The sequence below is a fragment of the Vigna unguiculata genome, chromosome 2 (assembly GCF_004118075.2).
Source record: "Vigna unguiculata cultivar IT97K-499-35 chromosome 2, ASM411807v1, whole genome shotgun sequence".
Taxonomy (NCBI): domain Eukaryota; kingdom Viridiplantae; phylum Streptophyta; class Magnoliopsida; order Fabales; family Fabaceae; genus Vigna; species Vigna unguiculata.
This window is the reverse complement of record NC_040280.1, coordinates 30,669,634-30,692,891: the sequence shown is the minus strand read 5'-3', so window position 1 is coordinate 30,692,891 and position 23,258 is coordinate 30,669,634. Positions and strand designations below refer to the sequence as shown.

General features: G+C 33.0%; 3 protein-coding genes across 3 annotated transcripts; 2 read left to right on the top strand and 1 right to left on the bottom strand.

Annotated features, from left to right (window-relative positions):
• Nucleotides 1-951: 951 nt before the first annotated feature.
• Nucleotides 952-6,403, top strand: LOC114173984 (GATA transcription factor 26-like). The gene is made up of 8 exons (XM_028058699.1): nucleotides 952-1,438; nucleotides 2,974-3,342; nucleotides 3,825-4,254; nucleotides 4,477-4,549; nucleotides 4,939-5,042; nucleotides 5,259-5,445; nucleotides 5,540-5,651; nucleotides 5,832-6,403. The coding sequence occupies exons 1-8, from the start codon at nucleotides 1,399-1,401 to the stop codon at nucleotides 6,134-6,136; spliced, it is 1,620 nt and encodes a 539-aa protein (XP_027914500.1). The 5' UTR covers nucleotides 952-1,398; the 3' UTR covers nucleotides 6,137-6,403.
• A 6,029-nt stretch (nucleotides 6,404-12,432) lies between these two features.
• Nucleotides 12,433-19,378, top strand: LOC114173754 (histone-lysine N-methyltransferase, H3 lysine-9 specific SUVH6). The gene is made up of 3 exons (XM_028058336.1): nucleotides 12,433-12,519; nucleotides 12,601-12,707; nucleotides 15,745-19,378. The coding sequence occupies exon 3, from the start codon at nucleotides 15,814-15,816 to the stop codon at nucleotides 19,300-19,302; it is 3,489 nt and encodes a 1,162-aa protein (XP_027914137.1). The 5' UTR covers nucleotides 12,433-12,519; nucleotides 12,601-12,707; nucleotides 15,745-15,813; the 3' UTR covers nucleotides 19,303-19,378.
• Nucleotides 19,379-19,889: 511 nt separating this feature from the next.
• Nucleotides 19,890-21,810, bottom strand: LOC114171106 (expansin-like B1). Its single transcript, XM_028056332.1, has 4 exons — nucleotides 21,539-21,810; nucleotides 21,137-21,243; nucleotides 20,490-20,804; nucleotides 19,890-20,256 (listed from the first exon to the last, which is right to left on the bottom strand). The coding sequence occupies exons 1-4, from the start codon at nucleotides 21,672-21,674 to the stop codon at nucleotides 20,059-20,061; spliced, it is 756 nt and encodes a 251-aa protein (XP_027912133.1). The 5' UTR covers nucleotides 21,675-21,810; the 3' UTR covers nucleotides 19,890-20,058.
• Between the last annotated feature and the right edge of the window lie 1,448 nt (nucleotides 21,811-23,258).

Here is a 23,258-nt window from a genome sequence, read left to right as displayed (position 1 = left end):
AGTGCGTGTGTGTATATATGCTATAAAATGATTATGATATTACTTAGGTAATTATATACATTTAATTTATTGATTATATAAAATGCTATATACATTTTAAAAAAATTAATTATTTTTTTTTATTTTCATTTTTTGTTGTAGAATTTAGATTATCAGTTAGGATTTTTGTGCTGTCTTTCTGCTATGTTTTCACTGATTTTTCTGTAAAAGAATGATATTCTTTTCCTTTATTCCCCTTATCTTGAGTATAAACAGAATACTAATCACAAGGTTAAACTAAAATTACTTGAAGTTAATATTTGTATTTGACTATCTGATTTGGAATTCAGCACTAACCCTCCATGACTAATCCAACGATGATAATTAGGTTTCTGACCACACACATGACATAGTCACAGATTTATTGTTCTGTTTTTTTTTTTTTTTTTTAAAAAAACACAATTTTAAATCCTTATCAACATCATGTCATCACACTCGGGACAATATAAAATTAAGAATTGGTATTCACATCTTAAACTAAAAAAACCATTGCATTTCATAGCAGCAGGAACAAAAATTGGGAAAGGCCAAAAACATGTCCTTGTTTCTTTCTCCCTTTTCAGCGGATTTCCTTTTTTCTTCGAAAAATAATCCAGTTATTGAAAAATCTCTTTCATTTGATGCACAAAAAATTGAAGAATGGATGGCAAAGATTGAATACTTTTAAATTTTATTATATCATTTGTTGAGAATTTAAAAAATGGAGGATTAACAAAGAAGAAAAGTCCATAGTCAACAGGATCTGTGCAATGATATTCCCCTACCCCTTCTGTTCCCTTTATAATAAGATGAGCTCATTATTTTTAATATAACAAAAAGCGAAATTGAAGTGTTTCAAATAAAATCAACAAAAGAGAAAAATAAAAAGAGAGAAAAAAAAAACATAAAAAGTTGAAACATTTACTTCTTATACAATACAAGAGGTCACATACAGGGACCTTCACTTCTCTCTTTCTCTCTCAACATTCAACTTCTTTTCTTTCCCCTTTTCACAACCATTTCTGAGATTCCTTCTCTAGTCTTCTCTTATTGTACAATTCCCATATACATCAATCCTTTCGGGTTGTTGCGAGATTGTTTATGTCAAATTTCTTTAAGGACTGTTAAAAAGACAAACTTTCTGGGTTTATTGGTTCCTGCTTTAAATTTTCTTTCTGGGAACTATCATTTCTGGATTTGCCTATAAAGAAAGCATTTCTACATAACTATTGTATTTTTTTCAGAAAGAAAAAACATTTTTTTATTGATTTTGTTGTCAAAGAAATATATATATATATATATATATATATTTTTTTTTTTCTAATTTCCTTGCAATTCTTTCTTCAAATCTTTTGATTAATCTGCGAGAAAGATTGATACATGGGTAAACAAGGTCCTTGCTATCACTGTGGAGTTACAAGTGAGTTCTTGTTTCTTCAATATATAATATTTTCTTTAAAGTTATTTACTGTCTTTTTTTTCTTCTTTATGCAAAGAGTTTATGTATTTGCGAATTGAAATGTGTTGAGGGAAGGGATTATGTTTAATATGAACTATTAAAAAATTATGTGTGCCGTGTGATAGTCTGGATGTATATGAATTAGAAAGAATACAACTGTGCTGTTCTCCATAGTATTTGTAATTGAAAGTTGTGAAAAATTATGTTTGTTTCCTATTTCTATGTGTTTTTGTACTCTTTTGTTGCTATTTGTTCCGCTATCTATTTCCAAATCCGAGACCATGTAAATGTTGTAAAATTAAGCATACAGTTCATTGAATGTGATACTCCTCAATAGGAACAACACTCACTGCTTTTAAGGTCTTTATCAAAGAGTCAACCCACAGTTCATGTCTTGCTATTTGGATGGTAATAAGATAAGGGAATCATGTTTTTTGTAAAATGGCAGAAGTTAATTCATTCATGTATTTGGAAAGACTTTTCCACAATTGTTTTCATTTCCTCTTCAAAGCAGTTTTTTTCATCGTGCCAGAGGATATTGGAAGCATTGCATTCATCTCATCCTTCATACACGACTTGCCACTCCCTTGCTCTCTGTCTGATGAATAATCGATACTTGTACCTCTTCATTATTTTCTTCCGAAATATTTTCAATTTGAAACTATTAATTTTGTGTGCATCACTTATTGGCATGACTTGAAGATTTTCATTGCTTTGCTTATAATTCCAATGCACTTTTCAAAGTTTTGAAGTTTTTACAACTGGTTTTTTTCTCAGTTTTCTAGCACTGTGTCTTGCACTAACTACAATTTTTTCAGTCCTTAAAAGAAGGCAATGTGCCATTCAACTTTGTTATATGTATGAGACTTCGCAGTTACTTTCAGCATTTTTAGTTAAATTGCAATCTTTGTTTCCACTATCAGCCTATAACAAGTGTAATTTTCCACCAAACTGCAATCATTGACTCACCATCAGTGTCCACAAGTTTTCGTAATTTTGAGTCTCACCACTAAGTGCTTCAGGTTTTTTAAATCAATGTTGATTTTCCTTCAAAAGGAAAGGGTATTGACATGTATTACTCTTGGAAATTTAAAACCAGTTGGCTAATAAAAGTAAAATAATCAACATTTTTTCATATGACCGATGTTGTTTGTGATGCCAACATTTATGGAATGACAAACAAGATAGTGATGCATTAGCACTCTCATCTCTGTTTGCTTAACCTTGATATCTGAACCTTGAAGCTATTGTTGAGTTCAGCTTTCTAGTATATGAAAGATACTAACCAATGTAAAATATTTTAATCCAAGAGGTTCAAGCTATTTCTCAATATCTAGCTTGACTTGTATTTTTTGTAATATGAATCATGAATTGGATTGTCAGGAAAATATGAACTTGTGGTTGTTAGTAGTCTATCCAATCTGAGTTACATCTCTAATCTTGATTACAAGGGCTCTAAATTTTTGTAGGTTTCTGACAATTGAGCATTGCTACAGGCACACCACTCTGGCGTAATGGACCACCCGAGAAGCCAGTACTATGCAATGCATGTGGGTCTCGGTGGAGAACAAAGGGAACTCTTGCAAATTATACCCCTTTACATGCTCGAACAGAAATTGATGCTTGTGGGGATCAAAAGGTTTCCAGGGTAAAGAACATATCAAATAAGAAGAGAGAAGTGACATTGCTCAAGCCAAATAATGACCATGATAATGAACTATCTGGAGGGTTTGCACCTGAGTACAGCCAGGGATGTCAAATCTTCGCAGATGAAGATGTAAGCAACCGATCAAGTTCAGGATCGGCTATTTCTAACTCAGAGAGCTGTGCACAATATGATGCCATGGATGCTTGTGATCTGACAGGTTGGATTAAGATCTTCATAACTGATTACAGCAGAATTGCGCATTCATCATTTTGAAATAAGTATTGGTTTTATTGCCTGTCCAGATTTATGTTAGCACAATCAAGTAGTGAACAATTGAGTGTGGAAAAATGAATGAAGAATTAGATTTTGGGAATGGTTTAGTAGTTGTTGATTTTCCTGGAAGAGAAACAATTGATCTTTGCTGACAAACCAGAAGCTCTAATTATAACATTTGTAATGACAAGTTCTGTATATAAACATGGCTTATCTTTTTTTCTTTTTGTTTAGTGTATGACATTATGTAATACTTTTTCTCCTAATAATAGAATGCCAGCTCTCACATATATGCTTCATATGTCTAGTTCATTATTAATTGACTTCAATCAAGAATTTCTACTTGTATTACCATGCAAAACATGTAATCTCCTCTTTTTCGTTTATGAAAACATGTAACTAATAATAGATTTTTGGTTAATTTAGGTCCTGTTCAGTCAGTGGTTTGGGATGCCATGGTGCCTTCAAAAAAGAGGACATGCGTTGGTCGGCCAAAGCCTTCTTCTGTTGAGAAGCTAACAAAAGATTTATGTACCATTCTTCATGAACAACAGTCTTATTTTTCTGCATCTTCTGAGGAAGATCTTCTTTTTGAAAATGAAACACCAATGGTCTCTGTTGAGATAGGACATGGAAGCATTCTCATCAGGCATCCTAGCTCTATAGTCCGTGACGAAGAGTCTGAGGCTAGTTCTCTTTCAGTTGATAATAAACAATGTCCAACGAGTGAGGCATATTCTTATGTTGGTCCCATTACAACGCATAATGATTCTAGTCACCTGAAGCCATCATCTCTGGAAGTTGAAAAGATCATGAACTATACTGAACAAGGAAGGCAGCCGGAGCAACATAAAAGGCATGCTTTCACAAACTATTTTTTGGCATACTTTGCAGACAGCTATGGTTGTGTATCATTAATTAATGTGACAAAAGAATCTGTTCTAATGTTACACTAAGCAGCACATTCTGTATGTAGGTTATGAATTTTCCTTGTGCATGTTATGAACTTGTAGAAATTGTTTTGAAAAGAGACAAACATACTCTGTCAACACTAATGTTTCTGTTTTTTAAATTTCAGTGAAAATTCTCAACTTGAAAGATTACAAATCCTTGGCAATCATGAATCACCGCTGTGCTCTATAGATTTAAATGTGAGTTACATAGCCCTTCCCATTGTTTTTTGGCTTAAATTGATAAAAACTAATGCTCATATTTATGTTTGTGTTAACCAATTGGACATGGTTTTACATCAGTGACTGTGCTTCAATTTTTAGCACTACTTTTTAGTTGTCTTTTGAATCGTTTTCTTGGATTCTTCATTCATATAACTACACAGCAATCAGGCAGGATAGCATTTGGATTCAAGATTTTTTAGAACACTCGATATTTCCTCAGACAATTACTTTTTATTCCAGTATTCTCACCTTGTTCAGTACAAATATGTATTAATTATTAATAATATATTATTCGGTAAGACTGTAGGGCCTCAAATATGTATACTTGTTGAGTACTTAATGTAATCACTGTTATGTCTTGTTAGGATATAGTAAACTATGAAGAGTTTTTGAGAATCTTGACAAATGAAGAGCAACAACAGTTACTGAAGTTACTTCCTGTGGTTGATACTGCTAAACTTCCTGATAGGTTAGAGTTCTACTCTTTCATTTGCAGTTCGTCATGTTTTTCTTGTAACCGATATAAAAGCTTGCAAATTCCTGTGTTATTCTTTTGTAATAGTTTTACATCGGAATGTTGTAGCCATTGCTAGAATATTTCTGTTTTTCTTAAAGGATATATTGAAGATGTTGGGATTTAAGACTGAGACCGTCAATGTTGACAACTTGTGTGTTGTGTGTGCAGCCTTAAAGTCATGTTCAATAGTTCTCAATTCAAGGAGAACTTAACATATTTTCAGCAGCTTCTTGCGGAAGGGGTTTTTGATATCTCATTGCGGGGGGCAAAACCTGAAGACTGCAAGACTTTGAAAAGACTTGCCATATCCAATCTGTCAAAGTCAAAATGGGTTGAACACTATAATTTTCTCAAGGTTTGTACCATGTACTAGTTTTTTATGTCACCAATAGATATCTTGTTTGAGTATGAGTATGTTGACACCTAAAAGATGTTACTTCTTTCTATAGACGCAGAAATGTAAAAACAAAGCTGGAAAATTTGATTCTTTTGGATCTGCTGTTACAGCAACAACTAATGCAAACAAGAGAACTCGTGACAGCAGAAATCAAAACTTCCCAGGTTAGCTGAAAATCTCATGCATCAAAGACCAAGAAAAAACCTTTCGTTTATTGTCTCCCTAATGTAGACAACTTTTACATTGCATATAAAAAGTTCTGCCTTTAGAAATTGTGTTACTGTTGTTAACTGGTTAAACACAGCTAGTTATAGGTTCCTTAAAACTCATCTTGCAAATTTCAGAAATGAATACAGAAATGAGGAGCCCAAAGAAAATGATCACAAAGTTTGACAGTGAGGTCAAAGAGGGTGTAGAAGATGGTGCTTGCTATAGTCCAAAGAGTCTATTTACTTTGCCTACTGATGCTAGTTCACTCATGCTTGATTCATTAAACTTTGTGGAGGAGATTAATGAGCAGGATCTGCTGCTAGAGGTGCCATCCAACACTTCTTTTCCTCAGGCAGAGCTCTTGCACCCTAGTTCAAGCCATGGTGCTCAAGTCAGCACTAGTAGTAGCTCAGTGTATTCACATCTTACTCATCATTAAGCACACACTCTTTACCAGTTCATTTGGATGGTTAGTTATGGAGCATGTTTTACATCTTAAACCCATGATGGTTGTTCTTTTGTTTACTTGCAAGTTGCAACCTTCTTTAGCTTGGATTGCCAACTATGAAAGTTGGGTGGGTTTTTTCTCTTTTTTTTTTGTTGTTGTATAGGTTGGTATAAGGTTGGTATAAGGTTGTAACATAGCATGACATGAAGAGGGATTATGTAATAATATCCAGAGCTTTTGTGAATAATTTTGCCACTATGTTTTTTTTTACTCCACATAAATAAAATGAGAAGACAACATTATAGGAGGTGTGTGGAGGAAGTGGACAATCATAGGATCTAAAGTTAAGTTTGAGAGTGTGTGACACCCCATACCCGACATTCTAAAGGTGCATTTGATTTGATGCATTCCTTTGTCGAATGCTTAATTGAGATGTAACATGAGATGAAATTTTATGGGTCCGGAGAGAAGTTTTTGGTAGTGCTGGTATGTCGGGTCAGTTCACGTGATTAACGTTGTTTTGTAAAAAAATAGTGATAGATTATAGTTTTTTAGGGACATATACTTGGTTACATGCTTACAAAAATTGGTAAAATAGGATTGAAAGTATTTTTTCACTTGGTTTAGCAATTAATATACATTTCAAATTATCTTGGTTAAAATACTCTCTTTGTCCATGTTTTTGTTGAAAAATCTCAAATAGGTCCTAAGATTTTTTTTAGTCTCAATTAGGTCTATATTTTTGAAAATGTGTAATAATTAGGCTCATTCTGTTAGTATAGTGTTAACGGTGTTAAGGATATGCCACGTGTCAGTTTCTCATTTTTTTTGAATTTTTGAATTTTTTTGAATTTTTTTTTGAATTTTTTGAATTTTTTTTGAAAATTATTCATGCCACATGTCACATCAATATTGTGCCACGTGTCAAGTCAGTAAGGTGACACGTGTCAAGTCATGTTTGAATCTCAATTTGGTCCATATATTTGTTATTTTAATTATATTTTAGTCTATTTTTTTTAATTTTTAATTTCATCCTCTCCAAATTGAGATCAAATTTAACTTTTATATAAATTTTATAATGATATTTTTATTAAACATTTTAATAATATTAAGTTTATTTTATATTTTGTTTTAAAATTTTAAAATATTTATTTTAACTTGTTACAAAATTGTTTTAAATAATTTATATACAAATGTTAGAGTTGGTTTAAAATTAACAATTTTATAAATATATTTAAAAAAATTTTAAAAAATGGACTGAAATGTAATAAAAATAACAAATATATGGACCAAATTGAGATTCAGACAATGATTTGACACGCGTCATCTTACTGACTTGACATGTGGCACAATACTGACGTGACACGTGGCATGAATAATTTTCAAAAAAAAATTAAAAAAATTAAAAGAAATTAAAAAAAAAAATTAAAAATTTTAAAAAAAATCAAAAAAATGTGGAGTTGACACGTGACACATCTTTAATACCGTTAACTCTATACTAATGAGTCTAATTGTTACACATTTTAAAAAATATGGACCTAATTGAGACTAAAAAAAATCTTAGGACCTATTTGAGATTTTTCAACAAAAACATGGACCAAGGGAATATTTTAACCAATTATCTTTTCAAAACTTAAAAAGATAATTAAATTGTAAATAATTAAAGAGGTGTGATGGATGAAAGGGATACAGTTCCAGTAATCTATAGTAGTCTTTACAAGATATATAATTATTATCATAATTATTGTAGATCGTCTTTACATTTTTCTCGTTTTAAACTAAGAAAATCCTTAAAAAAAAAATATTTTCACTTAGATGCATATGTTGTTTGTATTTGGTATCACCATCTTACGATATATTTCACTGAAATTGTGTGAGAGTAATTTCTTACAATCAACAATCCATGAAAAACCAATTACTCAGTGTTTTATTCACGTCCATAAATATTTCTTTATGCATGGTATCACTGTATAAGTAGGGTGTGTTTGAAATTGTCGACGACCTCCACTCATGATATATCCAAATGTATTATAAAGAATATATTTTTTATATTATGTACTTTAGAATGTAATTTTTTTATTTTACATACCCACATAAATATATAGATTATGAATTAAACATCGTACATTATACATATATTACAAATTAACCCATCCAAAATATTAGACGAACAATTTGAACATTTTCCACATCCATAGTAATGGAGGAAAAAAAAAACATGTTGATGCAAAAAGTAAAATTTGTATTTTCGAGTACAACTTAAAAAACCTATGGCTATTGCTTCCTACACCCCATAATAAAAGAAAAAGTTCAAATATCCTTAATTATTGTTCCACGACATCATGTTATTGCCAACGCCACTACAATACAATCGTATATCGCCGTGCATTTGCCATCATCGTTGCTTGCAGATAAAGAAAAAGAGAGGAAAAATGTTGCAAAAGGAAAAGAAAAAAAAAATACAGAAAAAAACTCATTCCAAAAATTATGTTCCGAAAAATTTATTTCAAAATGTTTTTCATATGTTTCCATGATTTTATTTCGAAAATCATTGTTCTGAAAATTTTGTTTTAAGATTTTCAAAAAGCTTGTTCCAATAAAATTCTGAAACATGAAGTCAATTTCACAGAAAACAAAATACCATTATGAAGTTTTGAAGAGTGTACAAATAAATTGTGGGATGTAGAAAGTTAAAACCTAAAGCTTCACTGTATAACAAGTCTAACCTTTTTAACCATAATACCATCCTAAAAAATAGTATACTTACTCCAAAAAAATATATGCGTTATGAACTAATTTTAGAAATCAAAAGTTGTTAACCATTATAATTATTAATTTAGATATTAATTTATAAAATAATCTTTTTTTGTTATTAAAATAATCAACATTATGAATAAAAAGTTATAATTGATCGCTATATTGGTCACTAATTAATTGGAGACTAATTTATAAATCAATTCTTTTGATAGCAAAAATCAAAGTCGCTAATATTTAGTGACCAGTTTACTTTATTAGCCAAAACTTTGGTAACTAAATTTTAAAAACCAATTTAGATATCACTTATAATTTTTCATTCATAATAGATTAACCCAACTAAATATTTAGATTAAAAAATTGAATTGAATTTTTTGGATTATCTATATTTGAAAATCTAGATTTAGAAAATAAATATTCAATCTATAAAACTATAAAATGTAGATCAATAAATTTTTGTAACCAATAATTTTTTATTTTGTAAATTGGTAACTAAATTGGCCATTATAATGACTAACAATTGTTGGTCACTAAAATTAATTACTAAAGAGTCATTTTCTTGTAGTGTCTCACCATCCCTAATCACCTAATCAACAACCGCTCTCGTAACTTTCATCTCTCTATTGTACATTTTCTTTATCATTTGTACAATTATTTACTCTCATGGATACAATTATCACAATTAAACACAAACACAACATATAGAAGGATAAAATAACATAAACAACACATAACCTTCATATTGAAAATTACATCACACATAATATCAAATTATCCACATAATTTCCACAACAATTTCCAACACACCCACAATAACACATACTCATAAGAAAATAATGTCTTAGCACAAAGATGCCAGACTCCTAAGTCATATGTTACCACATAATCTCGTATAAAGTTGCTACCAAACTCTAAACTATCAAATATTTTGCATATGTTAAACTACAAATTATTACTCTCTCTCATAGAGTTTTAGTTAATCGTTCCTACAAAACCATTTATTATTTGCTCACATAGAGCACCTACTCACTCACACAACAAAACTTGCTAGATATCTCAACCTATGTAGGGCTACTTGCTACGCCACCTATGCAGAAAGATTACTTATACCCACACAGACACTTATAGAGTCCACTCGTGCTCACACAGAGACTTGTATAGCCCACTCACACAGAGATTTATATAATTCACTCGTGCTCACGCAAAGACTTACATAGTCCACTCGTACTCACGCAAAGACTTACATAGTCCACTTGTGCTCACGCAGAGACTTACATAGTCTACTCGTGCTCACGCAGAGACTTACATAGTCTACTCGTGCTCACGCAGAGACTTACATAGTCGACTCGTGCTCACGCAGAGACTTACATAGTCCACTCGTGCTCACGCAGAGACTTACATAGTCCACTCGTGCTCATACATAGACTTACAGGACTCACTCGTCGTGCTCGTACATAGACTTACAAGACTCATTTGTGTTGACACAAAGACTTACAATCGTGCTTTGATAGAGATATATAAAGTCCACTCGTGCTCACGTAGAGACTTATACAAGTCCATAATATATCATGGTCCACAAAGGATTTCTAATAAAAAACACATAACACATCCATAATATACAAAGTTTTTCACACAAACACATAACACATCAATCATACAATCATACACACGAATTTTCACACAAACACATAACACACCAATCATATAATTATACCACATATACAATTAAAACACAAATTCCCAAATAACCATTAACAAATTCACTATGTCTACACACACAAAGAAAAAAACCAAAACAACCAACAAACAAGAAAGCAAGAAACCAATAATCTAATAATATTAGGCCCCTAACTTACAACCACCATAACACAATATTAAGACATGCACAAACAAGAAAGCAAGTTATCTCCCTTTACAACCACCATAAAACAATTTAAACACAGGCACAAACAAGAAAGGAAGTTTGCTCCCCCTACAACCATCATTAACGCAATCTCAACATACCTTTAGAAGCATAAAAACAAACCAGAAAAAAAAATTTAAATTCCCTTACCTATATTCAAATGTTTGAACTCAACCATTTAACCTTCACTTTTAACTTCATACCTCTTCTTTACGTTTTTTTTTTTCAAAATCGTTTCAAAATCACTAAAGTGTCTCTTTAAAAAACCTCCTACATTTCAGTCTTTAAACCACAAAAAACTTTGAATATGAGTGCCTTACTATTATCCCAACTTACATACTTATAGGAAAACTCTCAACCTAAAAATTTATTTATCTTCTAAGAGAATATAAACTAAATAATCAATTTACATATATTTCTATATTTATGAAATATATTTTCGAAATCTAATTATGATTATACAACCCTTATAACTACTTTATCAATTAAAAAATCTGTTTAATATTTTTTTAACTCAAATATTATTCACCAAATTTCATATATTAGAAAATTTATTAAATAAAACAAATCTTTAAAAATATTACTAAACCCTTTTATTTCTTAGAAGATCTTTGAATATAGTAAATATTTTAAAATAATTACTAAACCTTTTTATTTCTTATATTTTTTAAATAAAATAATTCTTTTATCATAATACTTTGAAAACATTTTTTTTTTAAATTTAAAAACCAAAACAGTTTTAGCATGTGCATATTAGTCAGTTAACAAATTAAGTTAAATCTTAGAGAAATTATTAAATTTAATTTCACATTTTAATAATTATCAAACATTGACATTACAAATTATACCATAAATTTTTTTTAAAATATGAAACACCATGTTAAAATCATCACTATATTAAAATCAGTTATTTTAAACAATAAAAGTAATATTTAAATCATAAAGAAAAATAAAAAAGTTGAATAAGTATTTAAAGAAAAATGTAAAGTGTATTTAAATTTTTCACTTTTTTTGTCTTTAGTATATTTTGAATTAAAAAAAAATTATTATACTTCATTCCTACAATAATTTGAACATTGTAACAAAAAGTGAAGTAAAATTATTTAAATACCATTTAAAAAAAACTTATTAAAAATGGAAAATAAAAACATTAAAAATTATAAACAAAAATGAAAAGAATACCATGAATAACTTTGTTTTCTTTATCATTGTTCAATAACTTTCATTTAAGGATAATTTTTTTATAATTTATCTTTGAAAACAACATAGAAATTAATATATATATATATATATATATATATATATATATATATATATTAAAATTAGTGTTAAAATCTTTTTAATATAAAAGATTGTATTAAAACATCTTTTTATTTTGATATTAACTATTAGTGTTAAAATCTAATATAACATTAAAATAATACATGACTAGCAGATTAACCATGTTATTTTTGATAGGAAGATTTTGATATGTATCAGTTAATCAAAATCGTACCGTTACAATTTAATGTTTTTGAAAAAGATCAGGAATTATCAAATATTTAAACATTTTTAAAATATAGTAAATAAAAAATAAAAAATACAAACCATATAGAAACACCAACATGTGTCTGTCTACAAATTGATCAGAGCAGGTATGAGACTCTATGAGACTCTTGCATTCCTGATTCTCTATCTCCCATTCCCAATAATTTCATAATTTCGAGGGTTCCTCTAAGTAACCATCTTCATTTCACACAATCTTTGTTTTCGATTTTCTCTCTCTGTTCTTCCGTCAATTTCAATTTTACTGTTGCAGGAAGTCATCAGAACTAAGAACTGCGGCTTTCTGATTTTCGGTTTTCATCGTCCACACTCGTAGGGACCCATCCTTATTTCTCCTCTCAACCAGGGATTTCGTCCAAGGTATGATGTTTTTTATATCATAGCATTCATCTATTTTGCGTTTACTGTATTTTTTCTACTATTATCTCTATTTTTTGATCGTCTTCCTGTTTATCCGCGCATAGATTACAGGGTTTTACTTCAATCTTTTTAGAAGGGGAAAAATGTATCCCCGAGAATTGAAAGTACAATGCAGTGTTGAATGATGTTCAACTGCAATTTTGTACGCCTTTTGTTCCTTTTGTTTGTTTTAGATGACAAGGTTGTGTGCATGAGTGTATTGGTGTGGTAACCTTTCTTGTATTCTGAATACCCGCTATCCCGCACTACTTTTCCACCACTTTTCCACCCTCCGACTTTATCTGCTGACGCTGCTCTCAGTCATGGATTTGTATCCCGACACACTCACTCACAATTCTTAAGAGAGATTGTAGAGGATACAGAAAACTAAAATACTTATTGTTTATAAAACAAAACAAATCTTATGTATAATTCTGGCTTCCAACACAATTTGTTTTCCTAAGCCAGAATTACCTAACAACTACAGGATATAAATTTTGTTTACAAACTCTTTATAATGCTTTTCACTAGAGATCTGTCATCACCTAATTCCTTGCGAAGCATGAATATCCAAACTATTTGCAATCATATCAGTGTCTTGTTCACTATCTGCATCGCCTGAAAGATTCACATACATCTGATCTTGTGCCACAGATATAACATTTAGCTTATCCCATACTTTACAATTGTTTGTGATCTTTATTCATTTTTTCCTACAAAACCAACATCGATCCTTGGCAATCCTTTCACTCACGTGTTTACAGAGTTAAAGATTGAGCAGTTGATCACGTGCAACCTGTTACAGTTGCAGAATGTGTTCCACTCAAAGTAGATTGTTGATTTAAAGTAGTATTAGGATAATTCCTGTTGGGCAAAGAGAAAGATGATCATATCTGTCAGCTTGGACTGTCTTAGGACTATGAACATGGACTGCACTTTCTAACTCTATTCTTAATCCAGACTTATACAAACATTAAAATAGAAGGGCAAATTAGGAAGGCCCAAAAGGTGTACAAGAGGAGAAAATGGAAGCCCATTACTTGGGGTCCACAGACACACACTCACTGATTGGGTTGCAACAAAATTGCCTACGTGGCTGTGAGGAGGGAAGGAGAGAGGATCGGGGGTATAGGAGAGAGAGGGTCATAAAGGAAGAGGGGGCTGGTATTTTGGAAGGAAAACCAGAGTATAGGTTGGTCTGGGATGGGACAAGAGTTACTAGACCTCTCTGTTTTGAGAATATTGAAATAATACATTGAATTTTGTCTTTCAAATTCCTTTTACTGTTTTATTGGGTTCTATCAAGTGGTATTCAGAGGAAGTGCATGGTGATTACGAGAAACACAATGGAAAAGCGTATGGAAGGCCGAACAACAACTAGTGGAGTTGAGAAATTTAATCATCTCACGTAACAGGTCTCGTCGGTGTTGATCTTACAAAAGATGAAAACATAGGCGAGGACAGAGGAACGATGACGGAGATGGCGAAGTCGAAACTGAAGGTGGTTCGCACTCCACTTCACGAAGCATGAGTGATGAATTGTCCAGACAAAAGAAACTTATCTAATTCTTTTGAAATGACCACCCTAACTAACAACATATCATACTTTTCCAAATACTCTAATAAGTCTTCTTCTTGCTTTAACTTTGCTAAGTTAGCAATAGGATCAACAATGCCAGATCAAAACAATTACCAGCATCTTGAGTAATGTGCTGCTACGATTTGTATTTGTTAGTGGGACTCTGTTTGTAATGTTGCTGCCACACAAAGGCCTTACCATCCATGGATAAAACAACAACCTAGTCTGTTGCACCTCTGGTGTCCGTTCCAGATCAAACTGCCTCAGCTTTCCATTCGCGAAAGTTTGACCCATAAAAGTTAGGAAATGGTATTTGTGCACACTCCATCATTGAAGATCCTACAATCGACATCTTTTCTCGGATTTTCTCCTCACTGGATCCGTTCTTGGATGTCTGCAATGCCTGTAAATCCATCAATGGACTTCTGCATTTTTTCATAAGAATCCATGTGGTTTTCCAATTCCTTGATTGTCACCATCATCCCCCAAGCTAATTGATACCAATGTGATAACCTTTCTTGTCTTCTGAACACCCACTATCTCACAGTACTTTCTCCCTGCTCTAACTCTGTGTGTCTGCTCTGCTTTGTCTATCCACCACCACCGTTCTTTCACCCAACACTGCTTACAATTGGACATGGACATGACATGACCTTGGGAGAAAGGGTTGTTTGGGAAAAGTATCATGGTTGCTCATGGTCTTTATTGTGGGTAATTGATGGTCCTCTAAATTATTGAGGTGAGGTCAGCTCCTGTTTGGCGTGCCTTCTTTGTGCAACTGAGACTTGAATCTAGAGCCTTCATTCTACGGAGCAATAACGCCTTAGCGGTGTCTAGTGTTATTAATGAAATGAAAGGGAGAATATGGCTATCCGTATGATGAGATGGCCATATTATTTACAAAGAAGGTTCAAAGAAAGAAGAAGAAGTCCTCTACTATCCCGTCTTCTATCAATATTTTTCATGCCCTAAATGTTTATTTCCAGTCCCAAACAAAATTGTTCAACTTGGAGTTAGTTATTTTTCCCTAACACTTTTCCTCCTTTCTGCAGAAACATGTCAATTAGGTCATAACAGAATTTCCCTGATCATTATCATTTTTTCCCACTTTTGCCCTTGCTCCAATTGGCCTCATAACATTACTCTCTCTCTCTCTCTAGAGTTTATATTAATTTTTTTACTTGCAACATTGTTGAGAAGTGTCCAACATATCATGAAGGCATGTTGTGTCCAACAAGTATTTGACTTCTTGATAGACTGCTTTTTAGATGTGTCCGTGCTTCCTAAAGCAACTAGTTTAGTTTTTTCTAAACGACCATTTTGCACTTTAATTCTTCCCATGAAATTTATGATTGAGTTGTTAATCTATATGGAAACATTCGTTGCTTTCTTTTTTCTAATTTGAACACTTTTTGACAGTGCACTTTCTATCTCTTGTTGAGAGAATGGGAGTTTGAAATTTTGCTCTATCCGAAGTCATAGAGCGAAATGGCAACTCCAGAAAATAATGGTCACTCGAACGAAGAAAGATATGGCTCATTGATGAAAAGTGGGGCCACTTCCCCCGTTAGGCCAGTGTTTAAGCGGCGTAAAGTTTCCGCCACTCGTGATTTTCCTGATGGGTGTGGACCATATGCTTCAAGGATTGATGAAGTATCAAATATAAATACTGCAGGTTGTGGTCCTATTAATGGTACAATTGTTGAGGTTAAGAATGGTGAACATTTAGCGGGCGTGAAAAGTTGCACCTGTGAAAATGATGTTTGGCAGTCGGAGGTAAAAGGTTTTCTTCTTATGGAGACTCTTGGCCCAACAGCTGACAGTGGTTTGGATAAGGACAACCACATGGTCTCATCTTATCATGTGGATGGATCTACTGCTAAAGATAAACCGGGAATAGTGACTACTAGACAAATAAATGATTGTGAATCTACTGCTGAAGATAAACCGGGAGTAGTGACTAATAGCCAAACCACTGATCGTGGTTTGAACAAGGAAAGCCCTGTAGACACATCTCATAGAGTGGATGAACATATTACCGAAGATGAAGCTGCAAAAGTGACTCTTGGGCGAACAACTGAATGTAGTTTGAATCAGGAAAACCCTGTGGTCTCATCTCATCAAGTAGATGGGTCTACTCCAGAAGATAACCCTGCAGAAGTGAAGCTTGGCCAAACAGGGGACTGCAGTTTGAGTCTGAAAAACCGCGAGGTCTCATCACATCAAGTGAATGGGTGTATTGCAGAAGATAAACTGGCAAAAGTGACTGGTGAGCGAACAACTGACTGTGGTTTGAATAAGGAAAACCCCGTGGTCTCATCTCGTCTAGTGGATGGCCCTACTGCAGAAGATAAACCTGCAGAAGTACCTTTAATGGACCACGAAACTCTGAATACAGAATTTGCAAGAACTGCAAACACTGGAAAATGTGACTCCTCATATGTGTTGGAGTCGTCTTCACCAGTGGTTGAGATGGCTGTGCCTGATGATTCAAAACACTTATTATCCATTGATAATATATCTGCTTCCAGTGCTTGTATGGTGGAGCCTATAACTAGAAGGTATCTTCCACAAAGAAAAGTTTCAGCTGTTAGAAACTTCCCTCCTTTATGTGGACGTAATGCTCCACGTCTGGGTAAGGACAAACATGTGTGTCTAGAGGGGACCTCTTCTTTGAATAACAAGACAGAAGGTCAACAGAACCTGGCTGTAGATGACAATCCGTTGAAAAAAGTAGCAACTACTGATGTAAAAGAAGGTAAAAGTAATATTCAGGATGAATATAATTGCAAGAGAAAGCTTGTTGATATCGATCAACTTGATTCTGAAAGACATTCTGCAGAGAGATTGAAAAAGCTGCGTGCCTGTAGTCCATCGTCTGAGATGAAAAAGTCACCTGAAGTTGAAAGAGAAAAGTATGCATCACCCCCTGAAACAAGTAATCATCATCAGATCAAAATAAATTCTAAGACGGTGGTAAAAGAGAAAAATAGGGATGAGACAAAGCCTTCGAGTATATCTCAATCTAAGCATAAGTTGAAAGGCAATTTTAATAGATTGCAGGTCACATCACAGAGGAAAGTAATACTAGGTTTGATGACTGATTCAGAATGTCCGTGGAGGTCTGATAAAGGTACCTCCAAATTGAAGTTGGTTGCTGGTAATAGTAAAGGCAAGAGAAAGAAAGGGGATTCTTTTGCATTGCCTGATAGTTCTAGAACAGAGTATAGTGGCTTGTTGAATGATTCTGAAAAGAAGCCTTTGAAAAAGAAAAAGGGAAGTCCTGCTTCTGAAGGTATGGGTGAATTAGTACTTTGGGAAAAGGAGGATTATCTTAACCCTAATGAAAATGTTGACCCTCTTCAAATTGTTCTGAGATCAAATGAGTTTGATGTAAACCTTACTCCCTCTTCTCATTCTAATTTCACTGGTGATGAGAATGACCCAAATGTGACCCGAAAAAAAGTGAGGGAAACATTACGGTTGTTTCAAGTTATTTGTAGAAAGCTTCTACAGGAAGTAGAATCAAAGTTAAATGAGCGAGCAAATAATAAGAGAGTTGATTTAGTTGCTTCAAAGATCCTCAAGGAGCATGGGAAATATATCAACACAGGCAAGCAAATACTAGGCTGTGTCCCTGGTGTTGAAGTTGGCGATGAATTTCAATATAGAGTGGAGCTTAATATAGTTGGCCTTCATCGTCCAATTCAAGGTGGCATAGATTATGTGCGACACAACGGTAAGGTCCTTGCAACCAGTATTGTTGCATCAGGGGGCTATGCTGACGATTTGGATAATTCGGATGTATTGACATATACAGGGCAGGGTGGAAATGTGATGAACAGTGATAAAGAACCTGAAGATCAGAAGCTTGAGCGGGGCAATCTTGCTTTGATGAACAGTAGTATTGAAAAGAATCCTGTTAGAGTAATTCGTGGCTGTGAGTCAGTGGATGCAAAATGCAGGACTTATGTTTATGATGGGCTGTATGTAGTCGAGGCAGGTTGGGATGAACACGGACCACATGGGAAGAAAATTTTTAAATTTCGACTGCTAAGAGAACCTGGTCAACCAGAGCTTCCTTTTAGAGAAGTGAAGAAATCTAAAAAGTTCAAAACTAGAGAAGGTGTATGTGTTGCTGATATTTCTCTTGGAAAGGAACGAATTCCAATATGCGCCGTGAACACCATAGATGATGATAAACCTCCTCCGTTTAATTACATAACTAGCATGATATACCCCAAATTCCATCTCCTTCCTGCCGAAGGATGTGATTGTATTAATGGATGCTCAGATGTGGAAAAATGTTCGTGCGTAGTGAAGAATGGGGGAGAGATTCCATTCAATCACAATGGGGCTATTGTACAAGCAAAGCCTCTAGTCTATGAGTGTGGACCTACTTGTAAGTGTCCTTCAACGTGCTACAATAGAGTCAGCCAACTTGGCATAAAGTTTCAACTTGAAATATTTAAAACCCAGTCAAGGGGATGGGGTGTGAGATCCCTGAGTTCAATCCCTTCAGGAAGTTATATCTGTGAATATATAGGGGAGCTTCTTGAAGAAAAGGAAGCTGAACTAAGGGCAGGTAATGATGAGTATCTTTTTGATATTGGAAATAACTGCAGCAACAGTACTCTCTGGGATGGACTTTCGACTCTCATGCCGGATGCACAGACAAGTTCCTGCGATGTTGTGAAGGATGGTGGTTTTACTATTGATGCTGCTGAGTTTGGCAATATAGGGAGATTCATTAACCATAGTTGCTCACCTAATATAATTGCACAGAACGTCCTTTATGATCACCATGACACCAGAATGCCTCACATAATGTTCTTTGCTGCTGATAACATTCCTCCTTTGCAAGAGCTGACCTACGATTACAATTACCAACTAGATCAAGTCCGCGATTCTGATGGTAATATAAAAAGGAAGTATTGTTACTGTGGTTCTGCTGAATGTACTGGCAGGATGTATTGATCAATAGAATCGTGTTTTTTGTAGCCTAGTGCAAACTTCATTAATATCAAACAAATTCCAACTTGAATTTCAGCAACTACTGTTCTTGATGTCTATATCTCTATCCACAGACTCAGTTTGAATAAACAAGTATTTACTAATCAAAAATAAAATAAAATAAAGTTGTTTTATAAATTAAATTACAGTTACTCTAATTATATTGTTATATTAGCAATACCACCACGTTTTTGTTTAGAGGATAATCAATAACAATGCATGCTTGTCTGAGTGTCGGGATTTTTTGTACGGGTAATAGAACAGGGAGATTCACTTACAATGATGTATGAGTCATATGAGATCATAAAGTCACATTAGATCCAAAACTTTTTTTTTTTATTTAATAAGGTTCTTATTTGAACGATTAATTTAAAGATTTACTTAATTTTTTTATTTAATGAGATTGTTAATCACGGAACTCATTCTTGTAATCTTTTGGAGGCATTATATATTAATTTAAGTGACAAATTGAAGTAGCATACTTTGCCAATGTCATATGTGCATGGCCTATCAGTTTAATTTCAACCATAACAATGTTGAAGGAATTCTTATTAACATTAACAGAGCAAGCACTTTTTATTTTTATTCATATTATGAATTCCCACAGTTCTTGTCCCCAACACAAAGGAACATTCTCAGAATTTCACAATCCATAAACAACAAAACACTAGTAATCTAGTCACCATCTACATTGGTGAAATCAGAAAGTGTGCTTTCCTTTCAACCAAGTTGAATTTGTGAGTCATAAACAGCTCCAGCCTCCCAATCAGCAGAGATAACATTCTTGGATTGCACCCAATACTGTTCAGCATTACCACTCAATTGGAACCTTAACTTTATGTCACCCCTTGGAGGGTTCTCAGCATCAAACACTGTCCCAAATGCTCTGCGCATTCGCCTCCACTCTTGGCACTCTTCCTACTCCATTCACATTTCATCAACCCAATTCAGTTTCAAGAAAACTTTATGGTACAATTGTTGTACTTTAAATCCTTTAATATCCAATTTTTTGACATTTGACAATTTTTTCTTATAAATTGAAGTGTCTTTTGAAATATAAAAAAATGAAAAATCATTTAAAAGATATCATCTTGTAAGAGAAAATTAACAAAATTTAGTTGTTAAAAGATTATTTTACTATTTGTTTATACCTGCCACAACTCAACAGCAGTGACGTCGTAAGTTCCACCAAGATAGAGAATGAGAATGGCCAAATAGTGAGGGTTTCTGCTGTGTTCATGGACCTTCACCAAGAGGTTGTAGCCACCGTATCTACAGGGGACCCTTCTGTATTCTACATCCACTACACCGTATTTGAATAGCTCTGTAGATGCATATGTATTTCTCCCTAATTTTGAGTAGCCACGTGGACTCATTATAAAGCCTGTTCTGTCTCCCTCACCATAATCTGTCACCACCACGTATGCTCCATTCTCATCGCAGAGTTGTGCTATTTTACACCTAACCTGATTATTCATCACCATCACCCTTTTTATATCACAAATGAAGCTGTGGAGATTGTCAAATTTTTTCATTTATATTGTTTAAACCAGTTTGTAAGATGAAGTTTGCAATATAGTATAAATTGATCTTGTGGAACTTTTATCAGATCATTGTATGTGTACAATTTGAAGGATCCAGGTAAGTAATTCTTAGTCTACTATTTCTTTTAAACTGAATATTTTACTTGAAAGAAGCATGTTTTTGAGGTGCTAATATTTTTAAATGAAAAGGCTACAATAGTGTAATTTTTCTTAACTAGTCCATGAAACTAAAATGGTTCATTGAGTGCAGTAACCTGATAACATGCCCCACAGCCAGATCCATTCTTCCATAGCCAGGACACGCCTGCAACACTGCCATCGTTTACTGTTTTTCCATATTCACCAAAGCCACAAGCTCCCCCTAAAACATTACTAATTTATCAATCAGATCATGTGTGTCCAAAAGTAATATAGTGTCTATTTTATAGTAATCATTATGAAAATGAAGAACTTACAGTTTTTATATATTATAAACATGGCACTCAATTAAATAGTATGTAAATAAGATATACTGTACTGTTTATTTATCTAAAATTCTGTAGCACTTGTTCAATAGAAGCTATTCATTATTGAAAATAGCATAACAATATAAAACTGTGCATGGTACATACCATACATGTAGAAGTGCAAGAATAGATAGAAAAGAAGGTTCATACTTGGATTTCCATAACAATCTGGGCTACCATAATAGGTTGCTCTTGAGCAAGTAAAAGAGTCCTGAGAGGAACATAGGGCAGGTAAGAGCAGTGTGACACAGAAAAGGCCAAGTTGGTGCTTAGAATTGAGTTCCATGTTAAAACAGAAAGAACAGAGGAATGCAACAAGTTTTAGAAGTGATGAATGGTAGAAAATGTAGCATATAAGTGAAGCAGGAAGAACTATGAACAATAGAAAGCTTGATGGAATAGAAAGCAAAGGTGTTGAGTGATATATATAGTACTTTTTTTCTTTAACTGGGGACTATGGAATATGCAAGAGGATTGGAATAATGATGTGTAATGTAGACCCTATTGATGACCCCTCACGGGACAGGGTCATCATTTCTTATATTAGAACCAATTTCTTATTACAATGGAAAAAGGCCTAACTTTGTTCTATTACAAACTGTTTTTTGGATGATATCTGCACTTGCAGCTTAAACACAAGGTTCAGAGGAATTTTAACCAAACAAAATAATGAAAAGAAGATATTGATCGATAGAATATTCTAATGAATTTTAAATTTAACTCAATCCTATATTTTTATATATCGCGTTATCTTTGATCTATGTAATTTCCAACAACTCTTTCATGTAATGTATCTACCTTATCACCATAATTTTCTTTCTTCAAATTCCATTTTGGTAATACTGATAGATTCAAAGGATAAACAAGAAAGAGGACTATGTAAACTTAAGCTATGTTCACAATTTACTGCGTGCTAGTTCAGGATCAGATGATAAGGCTTTGATGTTCCCCTTAATTAAAAACAGAACAGACAAAGAGATTGAAAGAATAACAACCTCTGAAAATGTTTATTAATGGTTAATAGAGACGAGTTTTATGGGAGTATTCCAAGACCGGAGTCAAATTTAATATTGCATAGTTTTGCAAGTATTATTGTTAAAATGTCGATTTAAATCTAACCAACTTCATAAAATTGAAATAAATTTTAATAAAAATTTTGATATTATGTTAAGAAGTAAATTTTAAATTTAACTTAATTTTATAACAGTAATAATTTGTAAATATCTACTTATATATTATTATGAAATTATCTTATCGTTCTTCTTACAAAACCTAATATTGATAAAATTTTAGCATTACAAAATGAGTTAATAAGTGAAGGAATGAGATTAATGTGATAAAAAATGGATTAGATTTTTGGTTAGAAGGAAGTGACTTAAATATCAAGCTGCCATGTTTGGTTGTAACGCACCAAGTCCACTCAGAAGTGATTCCTTATTTATTTTATTAAAAGCACAAGTAGTAACTGGATTCAACTTTGGACGCTGTTGGGCAAATCAAATCTTCATAAATATATATACCAAAAAATAATCTTAACCATAAGCATCAGGTTTTGTAGTATAATTCATCTAGTCTCGGTGTTTTTAAATATATTTTATACAGTGACATTATTAGTTAGTACAGTGAAAGAGAGAGTATAATTTTTTATTAATATTTTTTAAATATATCTTTATCTCACTTCAATTCGCAATAGTTACGTAATATTTGATGTAAAAAAAACAGAGGAGTATTTTGCTGTGGGTAACAATAATTTTTCTTAAAGAAAAATAGTCCTTTGGTTTGTTAAATAAGTTAGGTTAATACTTTAAAAAAAAATTGTTAGCTAAAACTGCATATTTTGTCAGGAAAAAGGGAGAGTAATAGCTAACTA

Coding starts and splice junctions, on each gene's coding strand:
- LOC114173984 (XM_028058699.1), top strand. CDS start 1,399: ATGGGTAAACAAGGTCCTTGCTATCACTGTGGAGTTACAA. Junction 4,255..4,476: donor CAGCCGGAGCAACATAAAAG/GCATGCTTTCAC, acceptor TTTAAATTTCAG/TGAAAATTCTCAACTTGAAA. Junction 5,446..5,539: donor AACACTATAATTTTCTCAAG/GTTTGTACCATG, acceptor TTCTTTCTATAG/ACGCAGAAATGTAAAAACAA.
- LOC114173754 (XM_028058336.1), top strand. CDS start 15,814: ATGGCAACTCCAGAAAATAATGGTCACTCGAACGAAGAAAGATATGGC.
- LOC114171106 (XM_028056332.1), bottom strand. CDS start 21,674: ATGGAACTCAATTCTAAGCACCAACTTGGCCTTTTCTGTGTCACACTG. Junction 21,244..21,538: donor AGATTGTTATGGAAATCCAA/GTATGAACCTTC, acceptor GTAATGTTTTAG/GGGGAGCTTGTGGCTTTGGT. Junction 20,257..20,489: donor CTGCTGTTGAGTTGTGGCAG/GTATAAACAAAT, acceptor TGAATGGAGTAG/GAAGAGTGCCAAGAGTGGAG.